This window comes from Mandrillus leucophaeus, unplaced genomic scaffold (genome assembly GCF_000951045.1).
Source record: "Mandrillus leucophaeus isolate KB7577 unplaced genomic scaffold, Mleu.le_1.0 Scaffold146, whole genome shotgun sequence".
NCBI lineage: Eukaryota > Metazoa > Chordata > Mammalia > Primates > Cercopithecidae > Mandrillus > Mandrillus leucophaeus.
Window position 1 is genome coordinate 1,575,054 of NW_012101432.1, and position 22,053 is coordinate 1,597,106.

General features: G+C 38.5%; 1 protein-coding gene across 2 annotated transcripts; it reads left to right on the top strand.

The window, feature by feature from the left end:
* The first annotated feature begins 1,120 nt into the window (after positions 1-1,120).
* TMEM237 (transmembrane protein 237) lies at positions 1,121-20,991 on the top strand. 2 transcript variants are annotated; one of them, XM_011974490.1, is made up of 13 exons: positions 1,121-1,265; positions 3,709-3,740; positions 4,376-4,380; positions 5,622-5,678; positions 7,792-7,929; positions 11,245-11,365; positions 12,459-12,616; positions 14,835-14,958; positions 15,570-15,761; positions 16,847-16,920; positions 17,579-17,672; positions 18,850-18,971; positions 20,378-20,898. In XM_011974490.1, the coding sequence occupies exons 1-13, from the start codon at positions 1,224-1,226 to the stop codon at positions 20,443-20,445; spliced, it is 1,227 nt and encodes a 408-aa protein (XP_011829880.1). In that variant the 5' UTR covers positions 1,121-1,223; the 3' UTR covers positions 20,446-20,898. The 2 variants fall into 2 exon arrangements, with proteins under 2 accessions (XP_011829880.1, XP_011829881.1); XM_011974491.1 differs by lacking the exon at positions 1,121-1,265 and adding an exon at positions 1,933-2,010 and having other exon boundaries at positions 20,378-20,991.
* Positions 20,992-22,053: the final 1,062 nt, after the last annotated feature.

The following is a 22,053-nucleotide window of genomic DNA, read 5'->3' on the forward strand; positions in this document are numbered from 1 at the left end:
GCATGCCTAAATTAGAAAAGGCAATGGATTAGTCCTGGAGACCTATATATAGAAGAATCACAAGATTGAAACCGTGTCTCAGAGTTAAAGAAACCAGGGACTAACAGAAATTCTTGAGCGTGCAGGACAGCAGATAAAAAACAATTTGCTAAAACGCCTAAACTTCTTCCATTGTGAGATTAAAAAACAAAATAAAGCAAACTGGCTGAAATTGGTTAGGACTAACACGGATGGCTACCTGAAGTCTGTACAAAATGAGCTTGCTGGCGTTACAGCTCGAGTCTTCCCCCGTGTTTCATACTGACTCCCTCCAAAATTTGCACATGCGACCCATGAAGGGACATGAAGAAGTAACCGCGAACGCCAAAAGATTTTCCAGATGGCTTCTTTCCTTCCACCAATCATTTACTAATCCCAGAATCCATTCCCTAAACCTTTTCTAATAAAAATACTGTCTTAAAGCCAGCACAGGGAGACAGATTAGAGCTGTACTCCTGTCTTCTTGTTAGTTGACTCGCAATAACAACTTTTCTGAAAAAAACCAGCATCATAATATTGGCTTCTGTGCATATAGGGCAACAAACCCCCTTTGTTTGGTAACAAGATTAGGATGCCATTTCAAAGTCCTGTTTCGATTTCTTCCCCCAGATTTGAGATTTCCAGGCGCTTTCCCTGTCCCTGTATCTGTTCATCTTCTGCATCATTCTCTTCTCCATATCCACACCATTCTTCCATCTTTCCCATCTCTTAACTGTAAAATAGAATGCATGATTCAAAATATTTGTAGTTCTGTTACTTAAAGTGAAAGTTATCTTAAAAAAAAAAAACCTAACCAAATAAAACTATGCAAATTAAGTAGTTTGTAGTGATATTTATGTGAGGTCGGATTTGATTTTAAGGTTCTTCAAGAAAAAGTTTTTCCAAATTTGATTTACACAGTTGTGGGATGAAGGGTAAGCAATCGGAGAAAATGTGAGAATTGCCTATATTAATACACATCCACACACCCAGGCCCGCACAGACTCGTTGGTCCTAGAGAGTAAACACATTCGTCCCAAACCCAGCAATGTTTGGCAGGGCAGAGGCGGGCGGGGACCTGGCTCACGGGGAGGCGGCCTCGCCAGGCGCCACGAAGCCCCGGCGTCCCGCAGGCTGCAGCGTCGCGGGGAGCTGGGCTCGGGCCGCCGGCGGTTGCGCCGGGGAAGCCCCGCGGGGAGAGCACCATGAGGGCTGACTCGGGGGCTCGGCTGGAGGAGGGCCACCTGGTGAGCGGCGAGGGGCGCGTCGGCCTCGAGGGGTGGCGGGTAAACAGCTACACTTGGCGGGTGGGTGTGTGTGGGGGGCGCTAACGAGCTGGGGATCACTAAGGGAGAGCCTTGCTCATGGGGTGCGCGCGTCCGACCCTCCAGCATTCACAGGAGTGGGATGGAGACCCAGGCGAGACCGGGACCGAACTCCCGGAGTAGGGGAGAGAGGCCTGGCATGAAGTTTGCGGGGACCTGAGCCCGCGTTGCCACGACGACGCCTCACTTCTCTGAGGCCCAGCGCCCGGCGGGTGCTGGGGCTTCCAGCCAGGCCTCTCACAGACTCCCCCTCCGAGAGGGTAGTAGCTGCCTAGAAAAGATCGTTGTTTGCCTGCGGAGTCCTTTAACCAAGGTCTTCCCTCACGCCTCGCTCCCCGCAAACAAATCACCACGACCACTTAGGAAACCACGGGAAAGCTGCGATTGCAGCGCCACGGTCGCCGAATCTCTGCTCCTAGGCACATTACCCCAACTCAGAGGCCCCTTTTTTGGCAGGGCTACTCCGGACTGGCCAATCCAGGTCCCTGCGCGCCTCTCACCCCAACTTACCCACCGGGCGCTGCGCGCCGGGTACTAGCCCGGCGGCGCTGCCCGATGACGCATTGCACCTGCGCGCGCGACAGAGCCGGGAGGGGTGGGGCGCCCTGTGCTTGCGGGCCGGCGGCTGCCGAGGCCGGCTAAACACAGAATGGGGAAGAATCCTGTGGTAAGCGAGCCTTAGCTACTTTTAGTTGTTAGGATTTTTGTCTTCAGTTGAGCCGTCCTACTTTTGAGGAGTAGAGGTTGGGTCTCTGGGTGGGTGGAACGTCATTTTTGCGGGACTTTTGAAATCAGTTACGTGAACTGAGTCCTTGGATCGATCGCGTGCGTTTCGTAGCATCTGTAGAACAATAGCGCGTTCCCGTGATTGTCATTCTTTTCCAGTTGTAATTTTGACTACTGGATGGTATTACGGGAGCTTGCCTCGTCCTAATCTTGTAGTACTTGCATTAATCTACTGTTCGAACGAATGGATTGCTAAATGGGACAAACTACAAAAATGTCTAAAATTTAACCCTTTTGAATAAATGTCTTATGCAAGCAGCATGAGATACTTGGAACATTAAATTGGCTTCTAGGCATTTCTCTTAGTATCTGATTCTGAAAATACTTCTCAACTGTAATGCTCTCTGACTGCAAACACTTTTCTTATTCATATAAATGAGCGTTTAGAAGGGTTCCCCCCACCATTCTTTCTGCCCTAAAACGCATTCTTCCCAGTATATTCAAGTGGCCTTTTAAAAATTTGTGTTAGTATGTGGTTTAAAACCTCCATTGGTTTCCCATTGAATTAAAACAAAATCCAAACTCCTTGCCTTGGTCTGCAAGGCCCTAACTAAATCTGGCTCCTGCCTACCTCCTTGGCAATTGTGCGGCAGCCTTGCTGTCCTTTTACCTGAAATATTCCAGGCCCAATTTAACCTAAAAATCTTTGCATTTGTTCCGGTTGCTCCTTTCTCATTCAGGTCTCAGCTCAAATATCTCAGAGAAACTTTCCCTAACAAAAGTAGCACTCAGTCTCCTTCATTCATTACGTTTTGTGTGTTTGTGTTTGTGTATATATACACAAGGTATGTATACAAGATATATGTCTTAAATATAGCATATATATGTTACACATGCTGCATATAATATATAGTATATATTATATATATTTAACCTTGTTTCTAATAACCACTAGAATGTAAGTTCCATAAAAGCAGAGTTCTCTCCGTTTTGTTCTTTAGTGTACTCCTAATGCTTAGAAAAGGGCCTGGCCTAGAGATAGAAAGGAATGTAGGAAGGAAATCATTTTATATGAAATTTAGAATGGGAGAACAAATTTTAAATTGCCCATGTTTCTCATCAGTACCTCCCAGGTTTCACTGATGAACGAGATTATCAAGAGATGTGAAGATCCTGGTCCGATCCATTATATTTTTCTGTCATGTCTGAACAAACAGACTTTTGAAAGAAGTGGTTTCGCCGGGCATAGTGGTTCGCTCTTGTAATCCCACCACTTTGGGAGGCCAAGGTGGGCGGATTACCTGAGGTCAGGAGTTCAAGACCAGCCTGGTCAACATCGCAAAACCCATCTCTGCTAAAAAAACAAAACTTAGCCGGGCATGATGGTGGGTGCCTGTAATCCCAGCTGCTTGGGAGGCTGAGGCAGGAGAATTGCTTGAACCCAGTAGATGGAGGTTGCAGTGAGCCAAGATCGTGCCATTGCACTCTAGCCTGGGCCACAGAGCAATACTCCGTCTCAAAAAAAAAAAAAAAAAAAAAGAAAAAGAAAAAAAAGAATAGCTTTATGGTGTTTGGGATACATGAAGTAAAGATGCTCTAGGCTTTTACTTACAAGCAAATTTCTTTTTTTCCCCCACAGCGTCCTCCACGAGCCCTTCCACCTGTGCCAAGGTAAACATAATTTACAGTACTTTCATTATTCAGCTTTAAAAATGGAAAATGAAGACAGTAGAAAAATTAACTAGTATCATTGCAAAATTACAATGATTCTGGAAACTCTTCTGAAAAATTTAGGGATTTTCTGAAATTTTAAAGGTGAAAAATCCTTGAATTATAAGAATAACAGTTAAAATTGAATGTTAAATTTAAAAGCCTGAATATCATCATGGTAGGATAATGGATCCATTCCCTTTCTAACTGTTTTAGTGTCTTTTTTTTTTTTAAATCAGAATTCTGATCTTTCGTTTGTGAGAATAGTTTCCTCAGAGTTTAAGCTGATTTTAATCAGTGACAAGTAAGAGTTCTTAATCTGCTTAATCCACTTTATTAATAGACAGTAGGGAATATGTATATGTGGGTTCAGAAAATATTGACATTATTTTATTAGTGGTGTTATTAAACAGCTTATTAATTATAAACAGTAGACTAGTCTGTAAACTAGCTATTACATGAAAGCTAATTTTATTTTAAATTTGTAATGATTTAAGTCAATTTTCACTGTGAATATTAACAGGTTTCTAATTAATTGTTCCTTTTTTGTCTTTGTCCTGCTGATTAAATTTGTTTGGTGTTACATGACATGTTAGTCAAGGTGAGTTAGTTTAATGTGAATATAAAATTTTCTAAATATAGTATTTGGTGTTCAAAAATTAGTTTGATTCCTTGGTTTGTTTATCTTAAAACCGAATCTGAATGGTGTAATTTGTAATTCTACAATATGTTTTTGTCAAATAATCTCCCATGACTACCATTTAAAAATTGTCATTAATACATAGCACTAGATGACCTTGCCATTATAAAAGCACTTCATCCCTGAATGGGGTCACCGAGCACACAACTGTTGGCTAGTTTGTAGCTCTGTAACGAGGACTGCACCTTCCTTTGTCTCATTTTAGTCAGGGTAGACAAGGTTATACCATACTAAAAACCCCCAAATCTCAGTGACTTAGTATCACACAGAGTTATTTCTAATTAATACCAACTCCGCTATGGCAAAAACTGGGGACAATTGCCTTTCACTACCTTTTTACTATTGGTATAGCAATCTAGGCTACTTCTTTTTTTTTTTTTTTTTTTTTTTTTTTTTGAGACAGTATCTTGCTCTGTTGCCCAGGCTGGAGTGCAGTGGTGCAATCTTGGCTCACTGCAATCCCTGCCTCCTGGGTTCAAGTGATTCTTCTGCCTCAGCCTCCTGAGTAGTTGGGATTACAGGCGTGTACCACCATGCCTGGCTACTTTTTGTATTTTTAGTAGAGACAGTGTTTTGCCATGTTGGCCAGGCTGATGTTGAACTCCTGAGCTCAAGTGATCTGCCCATCTTGGCTTCCCAAAGTGCTGGGATTACAGGCGTGAGCCACTGCGCCTGGCTTGCAATCTAGGCTACTTCTATGCTGTGGTCCCACCATCTTAACATGAGGCTTCCTCAGTCACCACAACAAGGGAAGAGAAGCTGACAGATTACTCACTGGCTCTTTCAACGTTTGGCTCTGAAATGACACAGATCACCTGCTCACAGCCTATAGGCCAGAACCAGTCATAGACCACACCTATGTGCAAGGGGACTGGGAAATGTAGGGGATCAGATGAATATTTGTTGAACCCACTTTCTGTGTCATGGTTTCTAACATTACTGACTCACAGTGTGCTACTGGTACCACAGTGTGGGCGCTCTCTGGTCTTCTTAATTTCTTGCCTTCTTCCCCTAATCTATAAAAGTTTGCTGGGCCCAGGGAAGAGAGGGAAAATTCTTCCCTGCTAAAAGTTCTCTTCTGATTGTTCTCTGCACTGAATTTTAGGCAGCCTTTTCTGTTGACGTTTTCCCCTGCTTTATAGATGATATTCCACTTAGTCGTCCTAAGAAAAAGAAGCCCAGAACAAAAAACACACCAGGTAAGATGTTATTCTTTGTTGTGTGGGATCACAAGTTTTCCCAGGACCTCAGGCATGGTAAACATCACAGATCAGGGAGAAGTAAGGCCCCAGCAGCCCAGAATCACCACTTCATTGAGGATAGAATTAAGGCCAGTTTGAAGTAGTGGAATTCCTGGTGGTGGTGAGGTGCAGGGCAGTGGGTAGCCTGAGGAGTATCTGGATGCATTCATGGAATAGAAGGTGGTGCCATCTAAGCTCCTACTTCCATGATATTCCTGAACTCTTTAAGATCTTTTATCCCTAGACAACATACATGGTTTTAAGCTATGATTGATTCCAGACCCTTGAACAGGATACTGAATTTAGAAACACAGAGTTCTTAAATCTCACTTCAGTCAGATTATCTCTACATTAGAGCATGAGTCTGAAAGCATGGCCACATCATCATTTAAATAGTAAAGCTTCAGTCATGAGCAGAACTCGTTTTTGTCCTAGTCATCCACTAATAATCCTGGAAGCTGCATCTGTAACTTTAAACCCAGAATATCTAGAATTCATCATCGCCTTTAGGAATAAATAATTTTTTACATCTCATAATTTTCTGCTAATGGAACCTGCCATTTTCCCAGCACTCAGGCTTGAAACCTCAAGGTTATCTTTACCCAATCCTTTAACTTCACTCTTTACTTGTGACTTCTCACACTCCTAAAAGGTTTCTGTGGTTGCTCTTCCTTTTTTAAAACAAACAACAACAAGAAAAACATAAAAGGAATCATACATACTGTCTTTGTTTCTTAATACATCGAGTTCTATGTATTCTTAAACAGTGACTTCATTGTATTATATGATAAGAATGTACCATAATCACTGGTCTGTTATTTATTTAGGTTATTTCCAATTTTTCACTCCAACAGTGTTGCAGTTCTGCATAAAATAGTGGCTGGTAGGGAAGAAGTACTTCTGTAGGATGGATTGCTAGCAGTGGAATTGCTAGGTGCAGGATGCGTGCGTTGTTGGTATGATTGACTGCTAAATTACCTTAAGGAAGCTTTAGTTGTTATCTTGCTACCTGTAGAGTCCGAGAGTGTCTCATTCTCTAAATCCTTAACATTGGACAATATCAATCATTAAAATTTTTTTGTTAATGGGCAAAAAGTAGCTTATTTTAGTTTGCATTTCTCTAAATACTAGTGAAGTTAAACATCTTTTCATTTGTTTATTGATACATTTCTATTTCTTTTTTTTCTTTTTTTTTTTTTTTGAGATGGAGTCTTGCTCAGTTGCCCAGGCTGGAGTGCAATGCTGTGAATCTTGGCTACCTGCAACCTCCACCTCCTGGGTTCAAGTGATTCTCCTGCCTCAGCCTCCCTGAGTTGCTGGGACTACAGGCGCATGCCACTACACCCCGCTAATTTTTGTATTTTCAGTAGAGATGGAGTTTTGCCATGTTGGTCAGGCTGGTCTTGAACTCCTGACCTCAGGTAATCCGCCCACTTTGGCCTCCCAAAGTGCTGGGATTCCAGGCATGAGCCACTGCGCCCGGTGCCTTTCTGCTTCTTCTTTTGTGAAGCAGACAAGCAAGGAAGGGAATGCAGTCAGGTAAAATCCAAATCTGCCAAAATGTGTTGAAATTCTTTTAAAAGATTTCATGAGGAAAGAGGTTGAAGTGAATGACCAAATGAAGAGACTGATAAATTACCTGCTAACTCCAATTATCCATGATGACTTTATCATTCTTTAACTTATTAATGAAGGACTTTACTATATAGAGGCTGATGAAAATTCTTAAGGCAAGAGGCAAGTAAGAGAATTCTCTGTCAGTTTTTATTGTGTTTTCCACCTTTTTCAAAGTTCTAGATGTTCTGAAGCAATTTCTCCTCCTCCTGTCTTTTGCTCTTCTTTTTAACCCCCTCTTTTTTTCTTCCTCAGCCTTTCGTATTCCTTCATTTATTTCTTTTCCTAACTTAAATCCCAAAGGTGAAGAGGAAGGAAAGATTTCGGGGACAATTAGTTCTGAAAGAGATGGGGTTATTCTATAGGAAACATTCTAGTTACCTTTTCCTCCATCTTTTTAAAATTCAGTGATCTTTGCTCAAGTAATCTCATTTTTTTCTACTCTGTTTTTCTATAGCAAGTGCTTCTTTGGAAGGTCTTGCTCAGACTGCTGGTCGAAGGCCCTCTGAGGGCAGTGAGCCATCAACTAAAGAACTCAAAGAGCACCCAGAGGCTCCTGTTCAAAGAAGACAGAAAAAGACAAGGCTACCTCTTGGTACGTGAAGAAACCAAGGTTAGGTTGTGATAGCAGTTGTGATTTTGGTGACACGATAAAAACCTCTCTGCTCTCATTTTTTCCCCCCTATCAATATCCCACAGGTGGTTTCTTGCTTTTATGTTTAAAATATTTACCACTAGAATAATTCCAATGGCTTCAGCCAAGAATACTTTATAGGTCTCTTTTGATCATATACGTATAGATTGTGAGAGGAGGGCGACAAATGCAGGACTAAACAGAAAGTTCAGATCTCAGTGCATAGAAAAACCTAGTAAATGATGAAATGGACATTTCAGATTAGTGGGGAAATGGTAGATTCTGTACTAACAATAATATAATGAAACAACAACTAATATTTGTTCAGTCTTTCTATGTCCCAGGCAGTTCACAAGGTAAATAAAATACTATACCACTTTTTGGCCTATCAAATTGGCAATGCTTTTTTCTAGTTATAAAATCCAATATTGATGGGAAATGGGTGCACTCATGCTTTTTGCTCATAGAGGCATAGATACAGCCTGTCGGATTTCTGGGAATAGTAGTAAATTCAATAGCTGCAGTAATTAAAGAATGTTAACTGCAACATTATTTATAAGAGTAGAAATTGGTAATGACCCAAATATTTAACGGTGTGATACTGGCTAAATAAATCATACTTTATCTATTTTGTACTCATTAAAAGGATTGTTAGGGTGACACGGATAATCATCAGTTGTGTATTATTAAATCAAAAAACAAAGGTTATAAAATAGTATGTATTGGAGAATCCCATTTTTGTAAAATATACTATGTTAATTTCTTAGGGTTGCCATAAAAAATTACCACAAACTGAGCGACTTAAAACAACAGTTTATTTTTTCATAGTTCTTAGGTGAGAAGTCCAAAATCAAGTTGTCTACAGGACTATGCTCCCTCTGAAGTCTCTAGAAAAGAGTCCTTCCTTGTTTCTTCTAGCCTCTTTTTTTTGTTTGTTTTTTGAGATGGAGTTTCACTCTTACAGCCCAAACCGGAGTGCAATGGTGCAATCTCAGCTCACTGCAACTTCTGCCTCCCGGGTTCAAGCGATTCTCTTGCCTCAGCCTCCCGAGTAGCTGGGATTACAGGCACCTGCCATGATGCTCAGCTAATTTCATATTTTTTAGTAGAGACAGGGTTTCATCATTTTGGCCAGGCTGGTTTTGAACTCCTGACCTCAGGTGATCCGCCTACTTCGACCTCCCAAAGTGCTGGGATTACAGGCATGAGTCACTGTGCCCGGCTGTTTCTTCTAGCTTCTTATGGTTGTTGATAGTCCTTGGCATTCTTTGACTTGTGGCGGCATAATGCCAGTCTCTGCCTCCATCTTCACATTTTTCCTTGTGTGTCTGTGTCCACATTTCCCTCTTCTTATAAGGATATCAGTCATTGGATTTAGGGCCCATTCTAATCTAGCATGACCTCATCTTAACTTGATTACATCTGCAAAGATTCTATTTCCAAATAAGGTTACACTCACAGGTATTATGAGTTAGGACTTGAACGTATCTTTTTTTTGGAGCACAGTGCAACCCAGAACGTAAATATGTACATACATGTATATATTAAAAAGAATGGAAGAATATAGCAGTGTTGCAGTGGTAGAAGTTTTAGAAGGAGGAAGTATGATTTTTAAAATTTTCTTCCTTCATTTATATTTTACTAATTTTTAATATTTTGAGTGTTATGACTTTTATAATAATTAGAAAAAGGACAAAGGGTTGTTTTGGAGTAAAACTCAGGGAAGGAACAAAGATGGGGAGATTAGTGCTCTCCTATTAACATCAGCCCTTATTCATAATTTATTATAAATTAATTTTCCTAATTACTTGTCCTTCTAGAAAACGGCGTGTCTTGATTGGATGGAAGAATTATAGGAGTAGAAGGGCAGGAACTAGAAAAGTCAGGAGAATGGAACATAATTTTGGAAGGCAAGTTGAAGTGGGATACCACAGTGCCTGGGGGCACTGAGGATCTATGAGGAGAAGGAAGGGGCGGATGATGGCAGAAGAAGGAAAAGAGACAGAAATGGTGCTCAGACTAGTTGTAACAACTCTACAATTTATTTCATTAGTGACAGTAAATGTAGTTTAATTAAAACTCCCTTTTAGTCAGTTAGGATACAAGTTTAAAAATCAAGATGGATACCAATACCTAGTTTTATAATTTGTGAAAAGTATGTTTACAGAAATGACCTTTTTTAGAAAATTCAGGACCCAACTAAGTTTTGGATCAAAAAGGACCTGTCATTGCCATTCCAAAGTACACCAAGCCTGGCAGGTCAGCTTTCTAAATTTCTGGATTTAAAAATTGTGTTTTTGTTTATTTTGTTCAGGATGACCAATGGTAGGCTCTACTGCTTGCATTATATTTCCAGTCCAGGCTGTAAGTATTTTATTACAATAGAATTGTAAGGTCTTGAAGGTATTCCAGGGAACTAGTATTTCCAGATAGGAAGAGTAGCTAGTGGATTAGAAGAAAGCTTCAGTGACTCATTTAAACTTCATACCTACCCTGTATACAGAAAAGAGTTAATATAGCAGACCTGAGACTGCTACCCTTGGAAAGGCCTGCTGATAAGATTGGCCCTTAGCTGGCATCTGGGAACTTGGATAATAAACAGCTCCCTACACTCATAGAAAACTTTCCCTAAATTATAAGGTGGCTCACTGTGCATTTGTGCATACAAAGTGATTTTTGCTGAACATCTGCTTCCCTTCTGGGCATCCAGAATTTTGGTATGTGCTAAGCTTATGTGACTAGCCCCTAACCTTGGATACTGTCTCTGATGAACTTCCCTTGTAGAACATGTGTCACGTGTGTTGTCACAACTCATTACTGGAGAGATTAGTGCATCCTATTTGACTCCACTGATAGAGGACTCTTGGAAGCTTGTACTTGGTTTCCTCTGGACTTGGTCCATGTGCTTTTTCCTTTTGCTGATTTTGCTTTATATTCATTTGCTGTAGTATACCATAATTGTGAGTGTGATGATTTCCAAGTCCTGTGAGCACTTCTAGAAAGTCAGCGAACCTGGAGATAATCTTGGGAATCTTCAACACAGCCTGGGTGTTGGGTTACTTAATTTTTTTTCATATTATTTGGCATTACAATTTCAATTTTTACATTAGGAGTTTAGAAGTATAACATTTTTTAGACATTAAAAATTTGTAAGATAGTGAAAATATTTTTGCCCAATTAAAATTCTTGAAGTTCTTTTCTCTTATACAAGTCTTGTACATTACTTTTCTTTTTCTGTTTTAGTTATTTGAAAAGTTAAATTTATTTTGTTTTCAGAATTGGAGACTTCCTCCACTCAAAATAAAGCATCTAGTTCATCTTTATTACGAAATGAAAATGGTATTGATGCAGAGCCAGCTGAGGAGGCAGTTATTCAAAAACCTCGGAGGAAGACAAAGTAAGAATTTATTTTTCTAACTATTCTCCAGGATTACCCTGATGCTTTGTTTGGAGTTCCCAGACAGTAGCTTCTCATTAAGTCTTATTACATACTTGTATTTGTGTACCTCTAGGGTAAGTATTATTACAAAAAATCAGTTAAACCAATCTAATGATAAATTTGAGAAGAGTAAACCACTGAGAAAATTTAAAAAATTAAGATTGTACTTAAATAAAAAAACTTCAGAGCCATCTCTTAAAAAGAGGAACACAAATAGAATATATAAGTAGCAAAATTAAACATTAAGGATATTTAAAAATTAAAGATAATGAAATAGGCTATTATGATTTATTTTCTTATGTTAACAGAATTCAAACTATGATTATCTCAGCAATAAGTAAAACTGTGTTTTAGCATTAAGATAAAATGAGTAAAGTATACTTTAAAGAAATAACACTGGAAGGCATATATATAGCACTATTGTTTGTATTTGAAAATGAACCTACGGTGATCAATGTCTGTGTTAGTCCGTTCTCACAATACTAATAAAGACATACCTGAGACTGGGTAATTTATAAAGGAAAGAGGTTTAATTGGCTCACAGTTCAGCATGACTGGGGGAGCCTCAGGAAACTTACAATCATGGTGGAAGGTGAAGCAAACAGGCCCTTCTTCACAGGGCAGCAGGAAGGAGAAGAATTAGAGCTGAGTGAAGGGGGAAGCCCCTTACAAAACGATCAGATCTCCTGAGAACTCACTATCACCAGAACAGTCCCTTGACAGGTAGGGATTATTACAATTCAACATGAAATTTTGGGTGGGGACATAGCTAAATCATATCAGTGTCTACAGAGAATCATACAATTTTAAATTTGGAAAGAAGCTTACAGATTAGTTCAGTCACTTCAATTTTCAAATGAGAAAACTGAAGCCCTCAGAAATGTAAGTGACTTGCTGCACATAATAGTTAATAACAGATTTATTTGAGTAAAAATCAAATTTCTTAACTCCAAGTCCAGGGCTCTTTCCATTATATTTATAGCTAGTTCCGTATGTAAGTCTGTGAGTATTCAATAATCATCCATTTTTCATATATACTTCTTTATTACAGGAAAACCCAACCAGCAGAATTACAGTATGCCAATGAGCTAGGAGTAGAAGATGAAGACATTATCACTGATGAGCAAACTACTCTGGAACAGCAGTCTGTATTCACTGCACCCACTGGTATTAGCCAGCCTGTAGGCAAAGTATTTGTGGAAAAAAGCCGTAAGTAGATGCCTTGTTTTAGAATATGAACTCTTAAAAATTGTACAAGGATATCCTTTATACTTCTGGAAATCTGAATTAAGGAATTAAGCAAAACTATGTACAACAATTTATACACAAAACTAGTCATCATGCTATGATTCATGAGAGTGAAAAACTGGAAACAACCTAAATGTGAAATAGGAGAGGAATGATTTCAGTAAGTTGTGGTGTATCTATATAATAATATTCTTCACCATTAAATATCATGTTTAGGGAGAATTTTTCATTTTATGGAAAGATTCTGATAAAAGAGCATGTACACATGTGTACACACACACAGAGTTTGATCTATACATAGGACAAAAGACTTGAAGGAAATAGGCTCAAATATTAATGCTGCTTGTTTCTGGATTTATGGGGTTATGGGTAATGTAAAGATCTTCCCCACCCCTGCCTGATTCTTTATTCTTTCTTGTACTTTACCAGCTTCCTGCAATTGGTAGTAGTTGTGGTGGGACAGATAATGATATAAATTCTACATCTGAAAATTAGAGAGAAAATACATGATGATACTATCATATTAAATAAGAAATACAACATTATAGCTGTATATTCTTTTGGAAAATAGTGCTGACGTTGTATAATGTATACTGGCTATGAGACTAGGTTTGCAGTGTATTTTAGCTCAGGCTGCTATAACAAAATACCACGGACTGAGTGACTTAAACCACAGACATTTATTTCTCACCGTTCCTAAAACTAGGACGTCCAAGACAAGGTTCCAGCAGATCCGGTTACTGGAGAAGGCCCCTTCCTGGCTTGCCAGTGGCTGCCACTGTGTTGTCATGTGGCAGAGAGAGCTCTGGTGTGTCTTCCTCTTCTTAAAAAGACACTGATCTCATCATGGGAGCTTCATCCTCATGACTTCATCAAAATCTAATTACCTCCCAGTGACCTCACACTCACTGAGGGGTTAGGGCTTCAACATACGAATTTTTGGGGGACACATTCAGTCTATAACACAGTGTTTAAGAAAAACCTACTCAAAGCATGATCATGACTGTATACTACCATGGATATGTTAAGGATATGCTGCCTAAAGAACTCATCTAAAACATAAAGGTTAGTCCTTAAAATTTACAATTTAGATTTTGTATACATTGTTTTAGAACTCTACTTCATAAGATCCCATCTAAAGGATCTTGCAGTTCTTGGCCAATAAGAAACCTGTGGTCTCTGGCTGACTTACCCAGTGTCTCACAGTTGGTTAGGATGGAACTGGGACTTGAACTGTGGTTTTATGACTTCTAGTCATGTGGTTTTATTCGTCTACCATGTGGCCATTTAATTTACTCCAGTTCTTTTTCAAGCAATATCACTTAATCCTCATTTTTATTCTTATTTCACTTAGCATAGAAATTTCCCTGCTAGAGTAACTGGCCATAACTGGCTATAAAAGGCACCAGTGGTTCTACTGTCTGCCCGGAAGTTGTCTTTTCTTAGGGAAAATTGTCACACCCCTGTCTTTCATCCTCCAAAACACCTGCGAACTGGGTTTGGTGAGGATAATTGAAATGGAACCTTTCCTGCTTCCTGAGGTCTATTTGTGGATTACTAGATATACAGGAAGGAGCCTCTGAATCAACAGTAAAAAGGCTAAAGCCCTGCTCATACAATATTGCAGTGCTGACTCTTGAACTGATGTTCTTCACAGGAATGTTCTAAAGAAAAATTTATGAAGCAGCCCATTTCTTTCCTGTCATCCCAGAAAGCCGTGCTACACATCCTGACATCTTTTTCTAAGAAATTTAAAGTAGTTTTCAAATATTGACTTACCTTGGTAGTACAGGCATATAAACTTTAATACTTCTAAAGTCTCTAAATTAGAATTTTGTAGACTAGGTCATGTTAAAGGTTTCTAGACTTTATTCTGGTTGAAAGTTCATTATTTTTTATTAAATATAATTGATTTCTGAAATTGTTACTTCACTTTGGATTGAGAAGAAAATACACTGACATTGCTTATTTTTCTTCAAGATGAAAAATTATGTTTAATGAACCCAAAGTAAAGATCTTTCTGAAATAGGTGCTGAGTCAAGGAGAATTTTCAGATAGAACAGCAATATTTCAGTCTTAGTTTGCAGCTTCCTGAGTGTGGAATTTAAAAAAAAAAAAAAAAAAGGGCTACCAGGGTTCTCTCTCCCTAGTTGTTAGTAATTGCATTATGTGTTCTTAGGGAGATTCCAGGCTGCTGACCGTTCAGAGTTGATAAAGACCACAGAAAACATAGATGTGTCAATGGACATGAAGCCTTCCTGGACCACCAGAGATGTGGCACTTACGGTGCACCGGGCTTTCAGGTGGCTGCTTTTGTTGGACTTTTCTTAAAACAAATGTTAACTGAGTTCCGTAATTAAAGAAAAAAATAGCCTATTGGTTGTTCAATATGGTTAACGAAATGACCACTTAAAATGGTAGGTAGGTGTATTTTTTTTTTTTTTGAGACGGAGTCTCGCTCTGTAGCCCAGGCTGGAGTGCAGTGGCCGCATCTCAGCTCACTGCAAGCTCCGCCTCCCGGGTTTACTCCATTCTCGTCTCAGCCTCCCGAGTAGCTGGGACTAGAGACGCCCGCCACCTCGCCCGGCTAGTTTTGTGTATTTTTTAGTAGAGACGGGGTTTCACCATGTTAACCAGGATGATCTTGATCTCCTGACCTCGTGATCCGCCCGTCTCGGCCTCCCAAAGTGCTGGGATTACAGGCTTGAGCCACCGCGCCCGGCCGGTAGGTGTATTTTTTAAACATCCTATTGGAATTCAATGATCTACCTATCAGTGTAACTAAAAAGAAAGAGCTTGCTTTTACTTGTCATGAAATGTTGAATTTTATTCTTGTATATGAAGAGATTTTAAACATGTTTTAGCTTTTTACTTTAGTAATTCATGTATAATAATCAAACCCTTTACCATTCAGGATGATTGGTCTCTTTTCTCATGGATTCTTGGCTGGCTGTGCTGTGTGGAATATTGTTGTGATATATGTTCTAGCAGGAGATCAGCTATCCAACCTCTCAAACCTTCTGCAACAATACAAGACTCTAGCGTATCCATTCCAGAGTCTTCTGTACTTGCTTTTGGCTCTGAGTACAATTTCAGCTTTTGACAGGTAATGCCTGTGACTCCAGATCTGTCTAACTTCTTCAGAAGGAAATGCTGAGCAAAATGTGTCACTGACCATGACAGTTTTCAAAATAAAATTATAGAGTATCAATATTACTTCAAAAAGTTTTAAGGCCAGTCTACTTCTGTTCTTTTTTGAGGGGATGAGACTGTTGTAAACAAAATATTCCCAAAAGACTTCACCCATTCCAGCATCAGTTCATAAGTCCAAAATTTCATCCAAATGTAGTCAACTCAGAAGTTCCTAAATATCATCTAAATCAGGTATAGGTAAGACTCAGAGCATTTGTATTTGTCTCCCAGCACTGCTGTAACAAAGTACCACACACTGGCTGGCTGAAAACAGCACATTTATTCTCTCGCGGGTCTGGAGGTGAGCAGTCTGCAATCAGGATGTGGCCAGGGTTGAATCCTTTTTCGAGGGCTCTGAGGGAGAGTCTGTTTCATGCCCTTGCCCTCACTTCCAGTGGTTGCTGACAATCCTTGGCATTCCTTGGCTGTAGATGCATCATTCCAATATTTGCCTCTATCGTCACACAGCGCTTTACCCCTGTGTATCTCTGTATCTATATCTCTTCTAATAAGGACACCAGTCATACTGGATTAGGGTTCATCCTAATGACCTTATCTTAACTTTATTACATCTGCAAAGACCCTGCTTCCAAATAAGGTCACATTCATAAGTACTCCAGGTTAGTTCAACATATCTTTTTGGGAACACAATTTAACCCGTTTAAAAAAAAAAAACCCCACCTAATTAGAGCCTAATGATATGGGCAATAGAAAGAGGTACAAACTAATGAAATTTTGTTTATCAAGTTTAAGTTTCTTTAGAATGTCTTAACCCCAAAGGAATGTTGTCCAAAGTAGTCTAGTTAGATGTTTTATGTGGCCTTTGTAAATAAGATAATTTTGTCATGTGTGTTATGTATACACTGTAGCTACTTAAAACCTAGTAATAGTATATGTGGTAGCATTAGAATAGAGAAGGAAAAAACTATTGTCAAGAAAGTAAAGTTTTGTTAAAAAGTTTACAACTGCACTGTGACAAGAAGCTTTTATATTTTCTAGGATTGACTTTGCTAAAATGTCAGTAGCAATCCGAAATTTTTTGGCCCTGGATCCTACAACTTTAGCATCTTTCTGTGAGTAAACAGTTTAACTTGGTAACTGTGTAATACGTGAGTTATACCATAATTTTGAACCAGGAAAAACGTTAATTTTTTTTTTAAAGTTGTATTACTGCTCCTTATAAACATTACCTATAGATGGTCAGTGAATTTGTAATTAGAAACATAATAGGCATAATGTTGATAGAATTATTTTTCAATGAGGTTCATCTGAATAACTTTGAAAAGCTTAATTTATTGTACTATATTACTTACTTTTTAACTTTTGTATTTTCTACTTGACATTAAACAGATTCAGATGGTACGGCCTTTTAATAACAAACACTATTTTGTATCTTTCTGATTATTTGGAATGCATTTTGTTCTAAGTTTTGAGAATATTAATAAAACTAATTTTAGGACCTTGAGCAAGTCATTTAACTTTTAAAAAGATCTAGGTTCTTGTCAGTTCTAATGATGAAACAGTGAACGTCTCAAAAGATCCTTCTGCACCTGTTGTTCTCAAAAATTTTTATAAGGATATCTGGCCTATTGAAATATGTTTATTTGGTAAAATAAATTTCTTTTATATCATCAGTCACCAAAGTACAGATTATTTTTGATATTAATCTATAAATTCAAAATAAACCAGGTTGTTAAAAATTATTAGTAATTTCATTTATCTTTTTTTCAGTGTACTTTACTGCTCTTATACTATCTCTGAGTCAGCAAATGACAAGTGACAGAATCCACCTTTACACACCTTCTTCTGTTAATGGTAGCCTCTGGTAAGAATTCACAATGACATTAGCAATTGTTAGTGGCAATAACAGCAATTTTTCTTATCCTTCCATTCTTTTTCATCTACAAATAATGAAGGCTCTGTTTTTGTTTCCAAATCTATGGCAAGAAAATACTTATTCCTTTGGTTAATGGGTAACTATTGTTATATTCACCTGCATTTTTAAAGAAATATCTTCCTTTTAAAAATCTGTTTTAGATCTTCAAGTTATAGTTTTTTCTTGTTTGTTGCTGTTGTTGTTGTTGTTGTTTTTTAAGATGGAGTCTCGCTTTGTCGCCCAGGCTGGAGTGCAATGGCACTATCTCGGCTCACTGCAACCACCGCCTCCTGGGTTCAAGCGATTCTGCAGCCTTAGCCTCCCGAGTAGCTGGGATTACTTAGGCACCCGCCTGGCTAATTTTTGTATTTTTGTAGAAATGGGGTTTCACCATGTTGGCCAGGCTGGTCTTGAACTTCTCATCTCAGGTGATCCACCTGCCTTGGCCTCCCAGAGTATTGGGATTATAGGTGTGAGCCACTGCGCCCAGCCAAGTTATAGTTTTACAATAAGTCATCATATGATGGACGGAAGGAGCCCTGCATTCTTACCCACTATCAGAGAGTTTCATACCCCAGAACAGTGATAGGAGTGAGTAGCTGAGATAGATTCAGAAAACCAAGCAATGCTAGAAAGAGCAGAATAGGGAGAGCCAACATCTGCAGATCAGTGGCCAGCCATGAAGTTGACAGGATAGCTGAGATTCTAGTTCATTAAACTCAGAGAAGCAGTCTTTTTTTTCCCCCCAAATGCTGAATGTGGCATCCAAAAGTAGTCTTTTTTGAGAGAGTGGCTAGGGACATTAGGTAAAGAAAAAGCAAATATACTTTATTGATGAGTAATGTCATGGTAATTGGAAGGAAAACTTCTAGAAAATTTTCTTGGGAATACTAACTTTGCATTTATGTGAATGTATAGAGCAGATCTGTTTAGAGTTTAACCTTTGAACCCTTGTTCTCATTATTTATGTGGTATATTTTACAGGGAAATTATATTTTCTTTCACGCTTTACTTGTTATTTCTCTAGGAGATGACTGCTGTTTTTTCTTGAAGTTCCTAAAATAGATATATTTGTATACATGAACCAAACTGAAGGTACTTCTAATGAGTATTTCTACCTTTTTAGGGAAGCAGGAATTGAGGAACAGATTCTCCAGCCATGGATTGTGGTGAATCTCGTGGTGGCTCTGCTGGTTGGATTATCTTGGCTATTTTTGTCTTATAGGCCAGGCATGGATCTTAGTGAAGGTATTAAAGAAAAAAATAGTATAAGAATATCCTGAAATCTTCTATAATGGTTTTATAAACCTCTTTTTAATATGTATAGCTTATAATATTCCAATCACAAAGACACATTTAAATTAAAATAATACAAGCAGAGAGAAAATAAAGTGGTGTAACAGAATGCCAAGAGAAGCAGGGAGGAGTGCCTAGGAGGGCTGGAGTCTGGAACTACTTAGTGAGGGGCGTCTGTGGCCCTTGTGCATATTCAGGAGGTATTTCTTCTCTTGGAACCCTTCAAGTAATTTAGAAAAAGTCTTTGCTCTTTACTTCTCTTAGTTTCCTGCTGATGAAAGTATCTCTTAATTTTGAAATAAATCATGCTTCGTCTACATAGCCTTTCTGTCAGACACATACTCAAGTTAATTATTCTTACCTCCTCTATTTGGTACAAATTCGTAACTCTTCATTGTCTAACACAGTGTTTAGTACTCTTACTTTTAACATGCTCAGTGTGCAGTGATTCACTCATCTCTAGTTCCCAGACCCCTTCTGGAACACCTGAAGAAGAATCATCATATTAGCGAACTGCTAAACTTTTATGCTACTTGAGGAACTTTTTAGTATTTGTATTGTAAATTGTGTTTCCTTGGGCAGTGTTCAACAGTTTGACCCTTGAACATCTTTTATGGATATTTTCTTGACCTTGGTTATTATTTTATTTTTGATTTGATCAACTATTTACAACCCATCTGCCTCAGAAGCCTTAGCATGGAGAATTTCGCCAACATCTATGCTAAGTAATAGTTTAAATGTAGAAAATGTCAGCTAATAACATTCTACATTGTGGTTGGCATCAAAACTGCATCTGGATTTTGCAGTATTCAGTCTAAATCATAAAGTGTGTGTTACTTAGTATTTCCAGAATCCTGTTCTTTTAAGGCCATGTTAGTCATACAACATGTAGATTTTAAAAGTAAGTATAAAATGAGTGATAATACCTGGCTTATTGGGTTGTTTTGATGATGAAATGGGATGACCCATTTAAACTATCCTGGCACATATCTCTTGTTAGTTCTAGGTCCTTCCTCTGTATCTGTCCCCTATATTTTAGATGATCCCATCACTGTAGAATTAGACCTTTTAGCTGTTTAATGATCTTTGATTATCTAAGTGACTTAAATTTCCAGGTAGGATTTTGTATATTGTCCCTATTATGTTTTACTTTTAAGGGGTTCATAATTTAAAATTTAAATATTTTAAAATGTAAAACTTGTACATTTGTTATCAGCTTACCTTTGAAATCAGATTTCACTGTCAAGAAATCTATTGAGGGCTTTCTATGTCAATTTTTAAAAGACTATAAATAAGCTATACAGCTCTGTTGGAGGCACTGGGAAACAATTTTATGATCTGTTCATTTTCTTCTCCAGAGTTAATGTTCTCCTCAGAGGTGGAAGAATATCCTGATAAAGATAAAGAAATCAAAGCCTCTTCATAATACCAGCTAACCTTTGGAAGAATAGTGACTCAGTATTTGTCCCACTTTTGTTTTTAAATGTATTTTTATAAGATGTATACATGTGTATTTGTAGTAGATTTTTTTGATTATATAATACTGAAACATCTCTCAATACTATGAAAAATGTTAAAATTGTATTTGTTATTTATGTCCAAATATTAATTTATATAGCATTATCATCTTAATGACAAAGGGAATAATGAACTAGAAACCAGCAAGTGAAAGTGTTTATTTCCTATTTTCTCAAAACAGTTGTATTTATAACTATTATCTTAAAAAGCACTGGTTGAGAAAAAGCCATAACTTAGTGTTATAAAATATATATCAAGTTTAAACATAAATTTAGTGAATATGGTAGAAGGGGAAAAAAGCCTTCATTTTTGACCTCCCCTTACTGAATAAATTGAAATATGAAATTTATCTTTTCTGAAACTGGCTTAGTGATTGAGTATCATGTAATAATTATAATTTAGCTTTAAAGATGCTTTACATCATGGCCAGTAAAAAGGGAATGTATCTTCTGTTTGAAGAATTTTATAATGTAAAAAGTTGCTTCTTACTATAATTTGTACTACTGGTTCTCATATCTGGTTGTACATCAGGATCATAGAGGGAGCTTTTAAAAAATCTATGTAGTAAAAGAGGCTGAGCAGGGCAAGACTCGGGAATAAAGGAGAGACCTGTGAGCTTGTGGGCTCCCAGTTGACATCTGCAACATTCCTGTGTCTCTTTTTTTTGAGTGACAAGAAATAGGAGTGGAAATTCACCATCTCTGTACTCCAGCTCTTTGTCAGACAGGTTTCTGGCTTTCCAGGAAATCCCACTCTTGAGATAGGGTCCTGCACTGGAAAAGATCTCTTCAGAACTATATCCAGTGGTGCCTCAGCTGTTGTGTGTGAGACCCTAGAGCTCAAGATGAGGAGAAGACTAGTTATGGGAAAAAATGTTTCAAAGGCTGTTAAGCACATCAATAAGACTATTGGGCCTACCTTGATTAGCAAGCAACTGAATGTTACGGAACAGAAGAGGATTGACGAATTGATGATAGAGATGATTGACCCTGAGAATAGGTCTAAATTTGGTGTGAACTTTATACTAGGAATCTCTTTTGCTGTTTGTAAGGCTGGAGCTGCCGAACAGGGATTCTCCCTGCTGTCACAGAATTGTCAATTTGCTGGCAATTCTGAAGGCATCCTGCCAGTTCCAGCTTTCACTGTGACCAGCAATGGTTTTCATTCTGGCAATAAGCTGGCAGTATAGGAGTTCATAATCTTCCTCGTCAGCAAACTTCAGGAAAGCCATGCTCATTGGAGCCAAGACTTAGCACACTTGAGCAGTGTCATCAAGGAGAAATGTGAGAAAGCTGCTGCCAATGTGGGGGATTGTGGTAGGCTGTATAATGTCTCCTAAAGATGTCCATGTCCTAATCCCTGGAACTTGTGAATATACTACTTTACATGGCCAAAGGGATTTGCAGATATGATTAAGGTTATGAACCTTGAAACAGGGACATTGTCCTGTATTATCCAGAAAGGTCCAGTGTAATCTTATGAGTCCTTAAAAGCAGACAAGAAAGCCTTTTATGTC